This window comes from Leopardus geoffroyi, chromosome B2 (genome assembly GCF_018350155.1).
Source record: "Leopardus geoffroyi isolate Oge1 chromosome B2, O.geoffroyi_Oge1_pat1.0, whole genome shotgun sequence".
Taxonomy (NCBI): domain Eukaryota; kingdom Metazoa; phylum Chordata; class Mammalia; order Carnivora; family Felidae; genus Leopardus; species Leopardus geoffroyi.
In genome coordinates, this window is record NC_059332.1 from 118,951,228 (window position 1) to 118,969,298 (window position 18,071).

The 18,071-nt window shown below is 37.3% G+C and overlaps 1 protein-coding gene across 3 annotated transcripts in view; it reads left to right on the plus strand.

Annotated features, from left to right (window-relative positions):
- Positions 1-18,071, plus strand: part of ENPP3 (ectonucleotide pyrophosphatase/phosphodiesterase 3) — a 79,145-nt gene that overhangs the window by 10,679 nt on the left and 50,395 nt on the right. For all 3 annotated transcript variants that reach the window (XM_045499635.1, XM_045499633.1, XM_045499634.1), the window contains 5 exons: positions 1,601-1,723; positions 3,477-3,602; positions 6,595-6,655; positions 8,143-8,240; positions 16,724-16,803. In XM_045499635.1, coding sequence (XP_045355591.1) covers positions 1,663-1,723; positions 3,477-3,602; positions 6,595-6,655; positions 8,143-8,240; positions 16,724-16,803 — 426 coding nt within the window. In that variant the 5' untranslated portion in view covers positions 1,601-1,662. The remainder of the gene's footprint in view (positions 1-1,600; positions 1,724-3,476; positions 3,603-6,594; positions 6,656-8,142; positions 8,241-16,723; positions 16,804-18,071) is intronic.

Here is an 18,071-nt window from a genome sequence, read left to right on the forward strand (position 1 = left end):
TACCATGTATCCCCACCAACTCTTGGCATTCTCTGGCTCTCTCATTTTTGGCAGTGTAAAGTTAGGTATAGAGTGATATCTTTTATTTTAATTTTTGTTCCTCTGTCCTGCTGCCCTGATCTGTGTTGTTTGCTCTCTTAGTTTGCTCTCTTTGTTTGCTCTCATATACCTATGGTTGTTATTTCCCTAGACTCTCCATTGTGTTGATCTCATAGTTTTTGGATCTCTTTGTGTTACTTCCTCATTTTGCTAAAGAACATCTTTAGTAGTTTCCTAAAATAGGATTCATATGAGATTTAACTTGAGTTCTTACCTATATAAAGATATCTTCATCACCCTAACTTAACACTTAATGGTTTGGCTAGATACTGAATTCTGAGATGAACATAATTTTCCTTTAAAAAAAATGAAGACATTGCTTTCCTATCTTCTAGGTTCCAGTATTGCTTTTAAGAAATTTGATACCATTCTGACTTGTGATCTTTTACAGATTGCTTATGATTTTTCTCCGTGAGCTTTCAAGATCACTTTATTCCTGTTGACCTCTTGGTGTGAGTTTTGCCCTGCGAAATGTTGATGTAATAATTTAAGCTTTTCAGTTCTGGTGAATTTTATAATGTGAATTCTTTAATAATATCATCTCCACTTTCTTTGTTTTCACTTTTAGGTACCACATTCCTGTTTTAAGGTCAACTAAGTAATAGCCTTAATTACATCTGCAATGTCTCTTTGCTGTGTAAAACAGCATAGCATATTCAGTCTTGGGGATTAGGGGAACAAATCATGTTGGGAACCATGATTCTGCCTACCACAACCCCTCTACTGAAGTTTTCATTACCACTCTTATGTTTTTATTTCTCATGTTTTTATTCCCAGGATGTTATTTCTCTTTTTTAAATGATAGCTTTCTTTCTTATTTCATGGATACAATGTTGTCTCTTCACAGGATCTCACCACTAGCTGTGCGTGTGTATATTTGTATTTAACTCTTCGTTCCTTGCATTGTTTCCTTTTCAATCAAGCTTTTCTTTTTCCTTTTCTTTCTTTCTTTCTTTCTTTCTTTCTTTCTTTCTTTCTTTCTTTCTTTCTCTTCTTATTTGTTTTGGTCTATGTTCTTATGTTGGATATTATCTTGCCATCCTCAAATGTCTGGTAACCATCTGTTCGCGTTTGTGAATATGGCATGTTCCTCTTTTCTCCTCGTAGCTATCCTCTGTGTCTGCCTCTGTGAGGAAAGCTACTTTTCCTAAATTTCTCCAGATTATGAGCCTTCAATGTGAAGACAGAGTGGGGTGGATAGTTGCTGCTCCGGCTCCAGACTTTCACCCAATTCCACTACATTTAGCCTCTGCCTGTGCCTCCTACCTTCACCTAATGGTGCCTGGTATTTCTGAGTCTGGGACCTCTCTGGAGTCCTAGGGAAAAATTGCTTATTATTTATCACTTTGCACTGATGAATCATACAGCGCAGTAACAAAATACCTGTTTGACCTACAGAGGTCACAGGTCTGCACTAGGTACCTCTTCTGTGTGCTTCATCCAGCTCTGAGATACCGGATAACTCCTAAGCACTGGTTTTCTCATTTCCTCCACTCTGCAGGAAGTTGCAGGAAGAAATGCTTTGATTCTTCATTCAGAGGACTGGAGAGCTGCCGGTGTGATATGGAATGTAAACAGCGGGGTGACTGTTGCTGGGATTTTGAAGACACCTGTGTGAAATCAAGTATGGACTCTGAGGATAAGTTCATTGTAACATGTTGGTTGTGCTTTCACGAATGCACGTCCAGATGTGTGTTAGTTTTCTAGGGCTGCCATAACACAGAAACTGGGGAGGGGGAGACTTAACCCACAGAAATTCATTTTCTCACAGTCCCAGAGGCTAGAAAGCCAGGATATAGCTGTTTTGAAGGTTGGTTCTTTCTAAGGGCTATGAGGGAGAATCTGTTCCTTGCCCCTCTCCTAGCTGGTGGGTTGCTGGCAGTCACTGGCAGTTGTTGGTTTGTGGTAGCGTAACCCCAAACTCTGCCTCCGTCTTCACGGAGAGTTCTCTTGTGTCTTCGCAGTCTTCCCTGTGTGTGTGAGTTCATGTCCAACTTTCCCCTTTTTATAAAAATACCAGTCGCACTGGATAGGGCCCACACTAAGGACCTCATTTTAACTTGAGTGTCTACAGAGATCTTTTTCTAAGCAAGGTCACATTCATGACATTGGGGGCTAGGACTCCAACATTTTGTGGGGACATTATTTAACTCATAACCACTTGTGTATGGGATCTATGATTACCATTCCCCCCTTTACAGTACTAAACATAGAGTCCACACTTGATTTGATTGAGGTTGAGGAGTACTAGTCTCTAGCAGACAAGATGCTGTGTATGTTGCATGGAGTACAGATGTCACAATGGAGTTTCACTATGACTCAAGTTAATCATCTTATTTAGTTTCATTGGCAGTGGCTCTCAGATTTTAGGATGCATAAGATTCACTTGGAAAGCTGGTGATTCTTGGTGATTCTGATGCCAGTGCTCCACAGAACGCAACTTGAAAAACACTATTCTCTGGGGAGAAGAGACCATTCACAATGTTTAATTTTTTAAGAAACCAGCGACGGCATGTGCGTACGGGGGTGGCTAGTGATTCAAGGAGAGTAAGACTAGAATAACAGAACTCCTCATATTACGCTTTCTGAAAAGGACAAGAGGGAAGGGATAACGTACTGTAGATAAGATGTGTATTCCCTTTACTAAACCTTTCCCAGTATGTTCTAAGTAAATAATAAGTGAAGGGCAATGAAGAACTTTGTGCACAATGGAAGCACACAGCGGTTACCTGCTCAATGCATTTGTCTCCGCACAGGGCTGATGTTGATTTTAGACACTGACTGACTCCTAGCAGGTGGCACTAGGAAACAACTGCGGTGCAGCCTCTTGCTGTTTTTAGCACAGATGTTTATTTACACTGATGTCATAACTGAGCACACAGCCTGGGAGAACAGCAAGGGCATGGCGGAGGCTCATCCACCAGTTCTGTCACCCTCAGCTGGGAGGTGCCCTGACCTCCCTACATCCTTACCCGCCTGACCGTGTTCCTGCTACTTCTGTTGTCACTGCCTCTTCCTTGCTGCCTGTCCTTAGACAAAACTGCTCTTGGGTGGCAACAATCACTCAGGCATAACGGTTCATCGCTGTTGGGAACTCCTACTTTTGGGTGGGGACAGAGCCAGTGTTCAGAGTTTCTCCAAACTCAGAGGTGTACCTGCTAGGTGGATCAGAGCTGCTGCTTGAAAGACTGCACCCGTGCCAAATGAAGAAAAGCGGTGGATAGCCCCTTGTTTGTCTTACATATTCTCATTTATTAGGGCGATAAGCCAAGACTTTGACTGCCCAGTAATACAGGGATAAACGCATGGAACTCATGTTTGATATTGGATACTTACAAGAAGTTAAATGCTGGCAACCGAACTGTGTGATTTTACAGCTCGAATATGGACATGCAATAGATTTCGTTGTGGGGAGACCAGACTAGATTCCAGCCTCTGCTCTTGTTCAGATGATTGTCTGCAGAGGAAAGACTGCTGTGCTGACTATAACAGTGTCTGTCAAGGTAAGCAGAGGAGATTGAACCATTTGCCTCCGCGGGTTCAGTGACCCCAGAGCTGACTGGTCTAGGCTGCATAAACGAAAACGAGTCAGAGAATCTTGAGCTACTCCACGTAGAAGAAATGGCCAGTGTGTTTACCGTGGGAAGAAATGCGGCTTGTGTGCTGTAGAGAGAGGGAGCTCATAACGTAGGGACTACAGAAAAGAAGAGAAAGATGAAAGTTCTGTATTTCTTGGTAAGGCAAGGTTTCTCTAGTCCAATGACTATGATAGAAATACTTGTGGTTTGAGACACCAGATGGCAGATCCTAAAGTTAAAACATGAGGAAAGAGATTATCTGGCTTGTGTATCAGTCTGTTAAACCAATGTTACTGTTGAAACAGCTGTGTCCTGACTGGTTAAATTACGGATTAAGGACCGTGAGAGAGTTAATGCAGAGCCTGATTAGGATACAGGTTCAACTCCTGATTCCAGCTCTAAGTGAGATACTGTAGATTTTTTTTTAATTACTAATCCCTCTGAACACCTAATGAAATTTATGAAAAATGAGCATAAACACACAGCAACAAAATTGCTTCAAGCTATCAGCCTTTTTTTCATAATGCCACACCCAATAAGAGGAATAGGAGGAAGATGTTATAGAAGAAACATTAACTGTCATCTCTTAGTAGAAAATAGGTTTTGCACTAATGGCTGAATCAGTTTTTATTACAAAATGTAATTGAAAACCAACTAAAAAGAGCTATCAAAAAAGAAAAATAAAAGCCTGAAATGGTAACTTCTTTTTCAAATAATTATTGCTTGACATTTAGTATTGTATCATTAAAAATTCTGCTACATTCACGAAGGCAAGCATAATTTCTTGCTTGCTTATTTCTATAAGTTCACTGACCGCACTGCCTCTGACTTCTATATTTTCCCAGCTTTTACCCCAAATATATAACTTTTAACTTTTTATCTCAAGACTGATCCTCAGGTCATATGGTAAAATTTCCTGCTGAATTCCTTGCACAGTATTGTTCAAACTTAATAGATACAAAAATAATTGTTTAGCAGTGTAGAAGTTTACTACCACCACTAATTGGGCACTTTGATGGAGTTAATTTCATCATTTCAGCTTATTTTTCAAAATAAATGTAAATGTGTTCTTACTGTAAGGATTCAACATTTTGTTTAAAGAGGTTACATGATTTTTGCCAAAATTAAATCTTTAAGCAGTAGCTTGAAGGCATTTGAATAATTTTGGAAGAAACCAGCCAGTTACTCTTACATTTTAAATTTAGAATTTTAAAGATTTTATGATAAACTTCTAAAACATGTACAGAAGAGAATAGTATGGTGATCTCCCCATATGTCCGGCACCTAGCCCCAGCAATTATCAACTAACGGCCAGTCTTGTCTCATCTTGACAAAGTATAATTTTCAAAAGATAAAAACACAACTCTCATATAAATGTAACGTGAACATGTCAAAGAGTAATTAGCTCACTCATGAGATAACCAACTGGAATGTTCAGTTGGCTTAAAGAGAATGAAAGAGACTAAGTATATATAGTATGGAAAGAATGTTAGAATGAGGTAAAAAGTACTGTAACTTTTGGTGGGATAGAAATGATTTGCATTTCTACAGGAAAATTTCTTTGCTATCAGACGAGAATCAGTTATGTTGCTATCACTTTTCTACCAATTAACTGCTATTGTTACTGTGAAGTAAAACAAATGGTAAAGAATAAGCTAAATAAAGGTATACATTTCTAGGTAATTAGATAATCCATTTGATTAGATAACGTCCATTTTAGATAATTCCCAGAATGACATTAAAATGAAGTTTAGTGATCAGTCCTCCTTTTGCTTATCTTCAAGTTTTGGATTTTGTTTTTCTTAAAAAAAAAAAATGTAATTTTATTCACCCCAGCTTTTCTCCCTAAATTTTAGATTATTTCTAAGTAAATCCTAGAGTTAATATTCATCTGTAAATATTTTCAGGACATATGTAAAAAATGTAAGTATTTAACAAAATTATAATACCATTAATAGATCTAAAAATATCAATTGTTGTTTGTCGTCATCAAATATCCACTGTTCTGATTTTTCTGCTTGTTTCATAACATTTTTTAAAAAGATTGTTTGAAGTAGGATCCAAATAGATTCCATACATTACAAGTGGCTGATGTATTTCAAGTCCTTTAAAAGTAGGTTCTCTTTCTTTTTTTCCCCTTGCAATTTACATGTTGGAGTAAAAGGGCCATTTCTTCTACAGTTTTCCAGTCTGAGCTTTGTAGACTACATCCCCTGTAACTTAAGCAGTTTGTCATCTCATTTTCTGAAAATTGGTAGTTGCAATCAGAATCAGACGACTGTTCAGATTCAGGTGCTATGTATTTATTTTTTTATTTTGCAAATATACTCCGTAGATGGTGGTATTACTTCCATCAAGAGGCACATCTTGACTGCTTGTCACCTTTTCTGGGATGTTAGCCATTGATGATCTTGCGTATATCCATCAAGGGGTGCAAGTGATGACATTTATGCTCTATCATTTCTACTTCATTAATCAGCTGGAATGTTCTATAAACAGAAACATTTATGAAGTCAAATTTTTTTAGTTAAGTCTTTGTTCAGGTTTTCCCAGTTGATATCAATTATTCTCATTGGCTGCTTCTGCCCACCCCCCACCCCCCACCATGATTTCTTTCCTCCTTTCTTTAGATGGTATATCTGTATTTGTTAAACTCATTTTTTCTAATTGTCCCTTTCCAGTTAAATGAATCTCCTTTGTTTTTCTTGGTAAAGATGAGCTTCTTGATATTCAATCTGTGCAAATATCTGGACGCACTGACCTTTTCACCATGTGGAGTAACACTTAACATGTTCTGGTAGATTTAAGTCATTGGAATAACATGACCTAAGTAGTTTGGAAAGATCAAGGTCATTGAACATTTGTTCTTTTTTTTATGGTGTAGTTGTCTAAAGATTTTGATCTTACATTTTTTTAGGAGAAACCCCATGGGTGAAAGAAGAGTGTGGCACAGCCCAGCCGTCTCAGTGTCCAGAAGGGTGAGAATAAGGGCAGTTTTTATTCTCCTTTAACAGATGGCACATGGAATGTAGTTGAGACACAGGGTGGAATTTCCTCCACTATATTTATATTTCAAAACAATAAAGTTAAGAAACGATGAGGGTTCTTCTGACTTCAAACTCAGAGTTTTGTCTACAAAGCATTTTTAAATTAATTTTTTTAGATTCATGTCTTACAACAATGACTTAAAAAGATTTGTTGAACTATTACATACTGACATTCCCAAGGTCCTAGGATCAGGACTGGAATTTAGATCTGAATTACTCCAGCCAGAACTCTTCTCTATTCACATCCCGGTACCTCGAATTTATACTTACTGAGGGAAGGGGAAGAAGTTTGCCCATGGAAGGCCTCACAAGGAAAGGTAGGCCTTGAAGGATGAGGAGGACTCATTATGTGTACATGCGTGATGAACATGTGAGGTAGAACCCCTCGCTGACCCCTCCTATGCATCTCCTCCACACATTTGTGGTGGCTGCTACTGGACTTTTCCCAATCCTGGGAACATGCCCACATCATGTCCCAGTCAGGATGGATTTCTTCTCCAGTGGCCCCTTATGCCCGTCCCCTACTTCATTCTGGCCCAAGCAGTGGGAGGAAGATGATGAGGTAGAAGAAAAAAGGAATGCCTGGCTATAGGAAGAGTTAGTGCAGTCATTTTTAGATAGTATTATTTTATATATAAAAAATGTGTGTGGATAATGTCTGTTTTTGTACCATGCCACTTTGGTTTACCCCAGTCCTCAGATCCAGTTGCCCAGTTCAGCAGCATCCAGGAGGAAGAGCCAAGAATTTAGAATAAAAAGGATACTTGAGTTTGACTCCTGGTCTTGCCCCTGAGACTCTGCACTAGTCACTTCTCTGAACTTCATCTATAAAATTATAGTAGAGGGGCGCCTGAGTGACTCAGTCAGTTAAGCGTCCAACTTTGGCTCAGGTCATGATCTCACAGTTTGTGGGTTTGAGCCCTGCATCAGGCTGTGTGCTGACAGCTCAGAGTCTGGAGCCTGCTTGGGATTCTCTGTCTCCCTCCCTCACTCACGTTCCGTCTCTGTCTCTGCCTCTGTCTCTCTCTCTCTCTCTCTCTCTGTCTCTTTCAAAAAATAAACATTAAAAAATTTAAAGTTGTAGTAGTAGTAATAATAATAATAACAATAATAATGCCAAGTTCAGAAGATTTCATGTGAGAATTAAGTCAACATCATCATCAGTGCGGATCCTACTTAGGATTTTCTCTCTCTCCCTCTCTTTCCATCCCTCCCCCACTCATGCTCTCTCTCTTTCTCAAAATAAATAACATCAAAAAATAAATCTTTAAAAAGGGAAAGAAAAAAAAACATGATAATTGTCTTAATGTGCTTTCTAAGGATTTTCTAATTTAGAGAATTGTAAGTAGTACAGACGTCTTTGTTTTTGTTTTTATTTTACAATAAAAACATGTACTAATTCTGTTTTCCACTTTCAGATTTGAATTGCCACCAGTTATTTTGTTTTCCATGGATGGATTTAGAGCTGAATATTTGCAGACCTGGGATACTCTCCTACCTAATATTCATAAACTGAGTAAGTCCTCCACAACCACAGGCACACAAACGATGAGGACACCTAGTTAGTTATCCTGTAGATGTGCACCTTTCTTCCTGACCTTCCATATTAGTAGTTTGTCTTCTCCCAGGACCTCTGGAGATCCTGAGGACTTCACCACTGAGGATACCTAGTTTCATACTTTTGGCTCCTCGTCTTTTTTGAAGCATGCTCATCTTTTTGTTTGTTTGTTTGTTTGTGATTCATTTTGTATTTGAATATAACTTCATCCTATGGAAATCTGTTCACATATAATGTCTCAAATGTCGTGTTTGTCAGACTTGGGTTCTGGGTCTTAGCAACAAGAATATGACCAGCAAGGACATGATCCTGAAGGAGTCTGAATGGTAGAGCAGAGTCAGCACATCATACACTCCCCAAGGCAAAAAGTCTAGTATCTCTCTCTGGTTCTGGAATGAAACTGCCTGGAACCTGGCTTCACCGCTTATTAGCTGTGAGACCTTGGGCAAACTTATCTCACCTATTGGCGCTCTTTCTCTCCAGTTGTAAAATGGTCACTTCCTACCTGATGCAAATACTGTGAGAATGTATATGTGGTACACACTGAATGGTTTTAAGCTATGATTATAATTATTGTTTCTGTTACCATCTTTATCAGGATGTGACGCTTCTTTTTAGGACACTTGGCCTTCATACAATTTTGTAAAGTTATTAATAAGGAGAAATTAAGTACCTATGGATACAGAGCCAAGAAGTATATCAGAGCATGGTTGGAACCAGAGGGTTGGTTCCAGAGTCTGTATTCTTCACTGCCTAACGATTTCTTTCTACCCCCTTCTACTAGGCCTTCTTTTGCCTCTAAGGTTCTCAAAGTTTATCACAATTTTACTGGAATCCTGTTTTTATTTTTCTCCAAATTATTAAAAAAGAGCTGTTTGAGCCTGAGTAAGTCAATTACCTCATCTGGGTCTTCGTTTCTTCATTTGTAAAATGAGAGGATTAACTTTATGGAATTCTACTGTTAATTCCAGCTCTAAAATTCCATGACTCTAGAGAGATGAACTGCTTCCCCCCTACAACACAAGATACTTTGTCTCTTCAGCTTTTTTCTTATTCCCTGAGGCAGAACTACAGCAAAGACATTGAGAGTTTGGGGCTCTGACCGAATTAGCTTCAAATCCAGGATTTGTCATTTAACTGCTGAGTTACTTTGGCCTGGAAAGTTGATTAACACTTCCCAGTTTGTATTTCCTCATTTGAATTTTCCTTGACAATCGGGATATCCAATTCTGTATCCAAAAGGGAATTTAGCTAGCCAGGCTGAACCGAACCCCTTCTGAAGGGGAATTATTTGATTTGCTCATCCCACTCAGGGTTGGAAATGACACCAATGAAACATTGGGCCATTGAGAATGTTCCCTTTTTAAAGTTTAATATGTATTTTTTAAGTCATGCAGACAACATTTGATTATTTAATGTGTAGACATCACTAACTAGGTCTACCAAGGCAAAATGGGCTGTTAGTTTCCAGGAGGCCTGATTAAGAATAGATGTGAATGAGACTTAGGATTAGGACTTCCTGGGAAAAGTAGGCTTGAGGTGAGGTGTGTGACAACAGACATCACCCCATCTCCAGTATCCCAAGAAGCTACCTGAGTTGGGTGACAGCGGTCTGGGAAGGTGAGCATGAACTAATACCACAGCACAGTGAGTCATATTGGTGACTTAAAAGGACTCAGACTCAACTCTAGTGAGAGGACAAGGTCATTATCTTGTCTTAGTGTGGGTGGGGACAGAAAAAAAAGGGTCAGGCCCAAGAACAGCAGACTGTCAGGTGAGATGGAAGTAATTCGACTTGCACCACAAGTCAGGCTTCCTGGAAAGTTAGGTAGGAAATTGGGGATAGATTAAGACTAGTAGTAACAGGTGTATCTGGCAGGCAACATTTGTAGATTTTTGAAGATCAGAGTTAGTTAGCAAAGTTTACTTTCACAAACAATAGAATTCTTAACTTCTCCACAGCAGATGCCATTTGCTGTCTGCTGCCTCTTCCTCCTCCCCCTCTTCCTCTTTCTTTCTTCTTTTTAATTTTATTGTGGTAAAAATACTTAGGAGATATAACCACTTAACAGACTTTTAAGTGTATAATGAAATATTGTTATCTATAGGCCCAATGTTGTATAGCAGATCTCTAGAATTTATTCATCTTGCGTAAATGAAATTTTATACCCATTGATTAGCAACTCTCCATTTTTTTTCCTCCCCACAGACTCTGGAAATCACCATTCTATTCTTTAAGACCTTGACTCTTTTAGATCTCATATAAGTGGAATTATTTGTATTTGTCTTTCTGTAACAGGCTTATTTCATTTAATGTCCTCAAGATTCATTTATATGGTTTCATTTTTTTAAGGCCAAATCAAGTTCCATTGCATATATACACCACTTAAAAATCCATTTATCTATTGATGGACATTTAGGTTGTTTCCACATCTTGGTTATTGTGAATAGTATTGCATTGAACATGGGAGTGTTAATATCTCTTCAAGAACTTGATCTCAATTATTTTGGATAAATATCCAGAAGTAGGATTGCTGGATCATATGATAGTTGTATAACTTTTTTATTCTCACTGTCAGTGCACAAGGGTTGCACTTTCTCCACACCCTCACTAACACATGTCTTTTGTGTTTCTGATAATGGCCATCCTAACAGGTGTGCAGTGATATCTCATTGTGGTTTTGACTTGCATTTTCCTGATGTTTAATGACATTGATCATCTTGTATGTATTGGTCATTTGTAGGTCTTCTTCAGAGAAGTATCTATTCAAATCCTTAGCTTATTTTTTAATTGGGTTATTAGGTTTTTTTTTTCTATTGAATTGTAAGAATTTATTATCTATTTTAGAAATCAACTCCTTACCACATATATGGTTTGTAAGTATTTTCTTCCATTCCATATGTTGTTTCTGTTGATGGTTTCCTTTGCTATGCAGAAGCTTGTTAGTTTGATGCAGTCCCATTAGTTTATTTTTGCTTTTGTTGCTTGTGTTTTTGGTGTCATATTCATGAGATCATTACTAAAACCAATATCACAAATCTCTCCTCCTCTTTTCTTGTAAGATTCTTGAGTCTTTAGTTCATTTTGAGTTAGATATTGTTTATGGTGTATGAAAGGGTCCTTGCCTAGTTTCTAATTTTACTGGAAAAGTTCTCAGTTTTTCATTGTTGAGTATAATCTTAGTTGTGGGCTTTCCATACATGACTTTTACTATGTGGAGGTAATTTCCCTCCATTTCTAGTATGTTGAGAGTCTTTATCATGAAAGAGTATTGAACTTTATCAGATGCCTTTTCTGCATCTATTTAGATGATCATGTGATTTTTATCCTGTATTTTATTAATGTGATATATCACATTAATTGATTTTCATATGTTGAGCCATCTTTTATCCCAGGGATACATCCCACTTGGTCATGGTGTATGATTCCTTTAATGTACTGTTGAATCCAGTTTCCTGGTATTTTGTTGAAGATTTTTTCATCTATGTTCATCAGGGATATTGTCCTGTAGTTTCTTTTTCTTGTGGTGTCTTTGTCTGGTTTTGGTATCAGGGTAAATGCTGTCTTCATAAGATGAGTTTGGGACTGTTTTCTTCTCTTCAGTTTTTTGGAAGAGTTTAAGAATGATTGCCATTGATTCTTCTTCATTTCATATGAATGTTTATTTTTAAGAGAGACAGAGACAGAGAGAGAGCACGTGTGGGGGAGAGGCAGAGAGAGAGGGAGACAAGATCCGAAGTGGGCTCTATGCTGATAGCAGAGAGCCTGATGAAGGACTCAAACTCACGAACCATGAGATCATGACCTGAGCTGAAATTGGACCCTTAAGTGACAGTTACCTAGGTGCCCCGTGCATTAATTTGTCTTTAAATACTTGAGAGAATTCATCAGTAAAACCTTCTAATCCTAGACTCTTCTCTGGAGAAGGTGTAGTCTAGCTAAAGGTTTGTTAATTTTATCTTTTCAAAAAACCAACTTTAATTTTCTTGACTTTTACAAGTGTTTTTCTTCTCTTTGTTTCCTTTACGTCTGCTATAATCTTTATTGTTTCCTTCCTTCAGCTAACTTTGGATGTAGTTTGTTCCTTTTCTTCTTTGAGTTGTAAAGTTAGGTTGTTTATGTAAAATTTCTTTTTTAATGTAGCTGTTTGTTGCTATACACTTCCATCCTCGTACTGTTTTTGCTGTATCTGTCAGCTGTTTCACCTACTACGCATTTAGTTTTGTGCTCTTTCCTAAAGTTTATAGTTTCTTTTTTTTTTTTTATTTTTTTATGTTTATTTATTTTTGAGAGGGACAGAGACAGAATGAGAGTGGGTTAGGGGCAGAGAGAGAGGGAGACATAGAATCCAAAGCAGGCTCCAGGCTCTGAGCTGTCAGCACCAGAGCCCGATGCGGGGCTGGAACTCACTGAGCTGTGAGATCATGACCTGAGCCAAAGTCGGACACTCAACCGACTGAGCCACCCAGGTGCCCCAAGTTTATAGTTTCTAAGGATATGTGTTTATTCTATTTATGTTTCCAGATTTTTGGGGGGTTGGTACTTCCTTTTTGAAAAAGTTCTTTAAAGAGTAAAATACACAAATGATAAACTTTTAAAAATGATATTAAAATGTATATAGTAGAATAACAACAACCAACTAACAAACAAAAAAACTCTTTCCAGATCTTTCTAGCTTTATCTCTGCAGAAGCATCTACTTTTGTTGGTTTCTTGTGTATCCTTCCTTCTTTTATGATTTAGATTAAGTTCTAGAAGAAACAATTATAGAATATTTTGCTTTCTGTGAGCTGTTCTACAACAGCTCTTGTTCAAAGGCAGGTGATCCAAAATTGTTGCATGAGTCATGGACAGTCCGCAGGTGTGTCCTATTTGGGACACCCCAACTAATGTCATGTTTTTACATTACTGGTAGCTTAGTTTGTATTTTATTTTATACTCCATGGCTTTAGGCATTTAAGAATTTGATTACATCACCCATGTTTGAAGGAAATAAAAAGAAAAACTGACTTTAATATTTCTGTTTATTGTATGCTTTCCCCCCCTACTTAAATTCTTTTAATTATATAAGCGAATTGGATCTCATTTTACTTTCTTATTGTATGACTTCTTAAAAATAATAAATGTTGTCTTTCTCTGGTTAAGTATGAGACTTATGGTAGTATTGACTGAAAAAAAAAGGTTATTTTAATCTTTAATTATACTTAGAAATCAAATCCTAGGGCAGGCCTCAAACTTAGGTACATCAGAACCACTTAGGGTGGCTTGCCACAAATGTTGATTTTTTTTTCCAGATCTCTTTTCTTCATCTTCTACTTACCCCTCCATTCCTACCAGAGTCCTATTTAGTAAACTTGATATGGAGCCCAAGAAGGTTCTGAAGGAGATAATCCCTAGGTCATATTGGAAACACTGCATATTGGACCAACTCCAAGCCTATTTGAGAAAACCTTCGTTGTTTCCAACTATAAACTTTGTAACTTTCTGGACAGCAATCATTTTTGCTTTTTGTTTTAACCTAAATAAAATCAATAATGGTGAAGCTTTTTTTTAGAATTTGAGTTGACAGTATCTTGAAATGGAAAATTTCTTATCCTTCACTGTTGGAGAGGAAATAGCAATGCTGGAGTGGTTCTGACCTTGAGTGGCATTATTGCACAGATCAAAAACAGCAGAACATTTGAAAGCAAAGTTGATGCTTTTGTGGAAAACAGATCACAGGAAACTTCACTGATCAAATGGAAACTGTACTGAAAATAATAAGTAGTAAAGTTATTTACTACTTATTTTATAAATGTTACTACGTGACATAGGCTTATGCTCGTATATAGGGCAAATTCCTTTTCAGTTACCTAGATAGTTGTGTTGACTTTTGTTACATTGGATGCTGTCACATAAGAACTATTAGTTGGGAGGAAAATGTTATATAGAAATTCTCATCATAATGACCTGAGTCAGAAAGAGAGGAGCAACACAAACATACAAAGCTGGTGGCAGTGTGTAATTTGGGGTATGCTTAGCTGAATGATCCCCAAGATGTGGCTCATGGACAAAATGTGGCCCACTCTATTTTTGTGTGGCCTAGTAAATGCTAAGAATTGTTTTACATTATTAACTGGTTGAGAAATAAAGAAGAGAATATTTAGTGATATGTACAAATTACATGGAATTCAACTTTCAATGTCCATAAATAAAGATTTATTGGAGGACAGCCATGCTTATTTGTTGGTGTAGCATCTATGGATGCTTTTGGCCTCAATAGCTGAATTCAGCTGCTATAACAAGGAACATATGGACTTACAAAGCCTAACATTTATGATCTGGCCTTTATAGAGAAATGTTGTAGAGTCTTTCACTTCTCTATTAAAAACTGACATTCCTTAGAATGTAGGAATTGTAGGCATCAGAATTTCAACCTTTTTGAAATCAAGGAATCAATCCCATTTACAGTTGCACAAAAAACCATAAAATACCTAGGAATAAATCTAACCAAAGAGGTGAAAAATCTATACACTGAAAACTGTAGAAAGCTTATAAAAGAAATTGAAGAAGACACAAAAAAACTTGAAAAAATTCCATACTCCTGGATAGGAAGAACAAATATTGTTAAAATATTGATACTACCCAAAGCAATCTACATATTCAATGCAATCCCTATCAAAGTAACAACAGCATTCTTCACAGAGCTAGAACAAATAATCCTAAAATTTGTATGGAACCTGAAAAGACCCCAAATAGCCAAAGCAATCTTGAAAAAGAAAACCAAAGCAGGAGGCATCACAATCCCAGACTTCAAGCTATACTACAAAGCTGTAATCATCAAGACAGTATGGTACTGGCACAAGAGCAGACACTCAAATCAATGGAACAGAATAGAGAACCCAGAAATGGACCCACAAATATACGGCCAACTATTCTTTGACAAAGCAGGAAAGAATATCCAATGGAATAAAGACAGTCTCTTCAGCAAGTGGTGCTGGGAAAACTGGACAGCGACATGCAGAAGAATGTACCTGGACCACTTTCTTACACCATACACAAAAATAAACTCAAAACAGATGAAAGACCTAAATGTATGACCAGGAGTCATCAAAATACTTAAGGAGAAAGCAGGCAAAAACCTCTTTGATCTTGGCCTCAGCAACTTCTTACTCAACACGTCTCTGGAGGCAAGGGAAACAAAAGCAAAAATGAACTACTGGGACCTCATCAAAATTAAAAGCTTCTGCGCAGTGAAGGAAACAATCAGCAAAACTAAAAGGCAACCAACAGAATGGGAGAAGATATTTGCAAATGACATATCAGATAAATGGTTAGTATCCAAAATCTATAAAGAACTTATCAAACACCAAAAAACACCCCCAAAAAACCAAATAATCCAGTGAAGAAGTGGGCAAAAAACATGAATAGACACTTATCCAAAGAAGACATCCAGATGGCCAACTGACACATGAAAAAATGCCCCACATCACTCATCATCAGGGAAATACAAATCAAAGTACAATGAGATACCACCTTACACCTGTCAGAATGGCTAACATTAACAACTCAGGCAACAACGGATGTTGGCGAGGATGCAGAGAAAGAGGATCTCTTTTGCATTGTTGGTGGGAATGCAAGCTGGTGCAGCCACTCTGGAAAACAGTATGGAGGTTCCTCAAGCAACTAAAAATAGAACTACCCTACGACCCAGCAATTGCACTACTAGGCATTTATCCAAGTGATACAGGTGTGCTGTTTCGAGGGGACACATGCACCCCCATGTTTATAGCAGCACTATCAACAATAGCCGAAGTATGGAAAGAGCCCAAATGTCCATCAATGGATGAATGGATAAAGAAGATGTGGTATATATATACACACGCGCACACACACACACAAACACACACACACACACACACACACACACACACAATGGAATATTACTCAGCAATCAAAAAGAATGAAATCTTGCCATTTGCAATTACGTGGATGGAACTGGAGGGTATTATGCTAAGTGAAATTAGTCAGAGAAAGACAAAAATCATATGACTTCACTCATATGAGGACTTTAAGAGACAAAACAGATGAACATAAGGGAAGGGAAACAAAAATAATATAAAACCAGGGAGGGGGACAAAACATAAGAGACTCATAAATATGGAGAACAAACTGAGGGTTGCTGGAGGGGTTGTGGGAGGGGAGACGGGCTAAATGGGTAAGGGGCACTAAGGAATCTACTCCTGAAATCATTGTTGCACTATATGCTAACTAATTTGTATGTAAATTTTTAAAAATAAAAAATTTAATAAAAAAGAAAAGAATTTCAACCTCTTTCCATCTTCAATCCACTCTTTAGTTAGCTTTTTATTTCTCTGTAAAAACTTTATGTTTAGATTTTTACTTAAAAAAACTTACCAGGAAAAAACAACTTCTTAATTTCTCACTATGTTTTGTTGCAGAAACATGTGGAATTCATTCAAAATACATGAGAGCTGTCTATCCAACCAAAACCTTCCCAAATCATTACACTATTGTCACGGTAAGTGTTTGGCCCAGTGGCAAGACTGACAGGCCATAGACAGGCAACTGACCACGACAGACATGCTTACACAGGAAGTGGCTGAGTCCCATGTCACACACACATTTCAGAAGCACATGTGGCTTCATTCAGGCTAGGAGGTAGCATCTCATTGTGAGGCCATCCAGTGCTCTGAGGTCTTACGTATGAATGAATGTCCCAGCAATAGGCTAATTCACCTGTGTGACAGGCCAGGATAGCTTCTTGGATGTGAGAAACACCATTCTCCTCTGATCTTTTGATTTGCCTCCACTTTTCTGAGTCTGCTAGGTTATGTGTGAAGACAGCCACTTTGATGTAGGAAATGTCTTTTTTCCCTAATCTTTTCATTGTATTTAATTTGACAAAGACTTCTGTTTCATAAATAAATGCATGCTGGCTATAAGTCTTTAGATAAAGGAAATAAACCAAGTGAATTCTCCTCAATGTGTAATAAGACATAAGTGAAATGATCAAAATGAACTCAAGGGCAAATTAAATTTTTTAACATTTATAGATTTACAACACATCTTAAGGAGTCCTCTACCTCAGACTTTATTACCAAAGGATATTATGTCTTTACCACTTTGCATTTACTCTTTTATTACTATAGGACAATAACTATAATTTATTTAAATTTTAACTCTTAAGTAACAATGTCTAACGTATGTAATGTATATATATATTATGTGTGTAATATATATATAATATATATAACATATGTATTATATATATACACATACATATATATATATATATATATATATATATATACACACACATATATTTGCAGATTTTACCTAAATATTTGAGTTGCCCAGCTCACATATTCCCAGTTGAGGTCTAAAAGGTGACACTCTGCCTTTCTTGTTTTAACTCTCATACAGTAAACAAACGTTTTCACGGTGTACTGATTATATGTGTGTTAGATAAGCTTTACTCAGGCATGAGTTATAGTGAACCAACAATATATATTAAATGATAACTTTTAAACAGAAATAGACAAAAACAAGATTATGTATTGATCAGCAGATAAAAGTGTTGTGACTAGAGGTTTGCACCTTATTTTCCCTAGGAGCAATGGTTCAGTATTCACTAATTCAGTGTTTGTAGCAACTTTATAGAACATAATTACCACAGATAACAAGAATTGACTACTAATCATTAGGGAAATGCAAATAAAACCACAATAAGATATCACCTTACACCTATAAGGATGGATAGTATGAAAAAGACAACAAATAACAAGT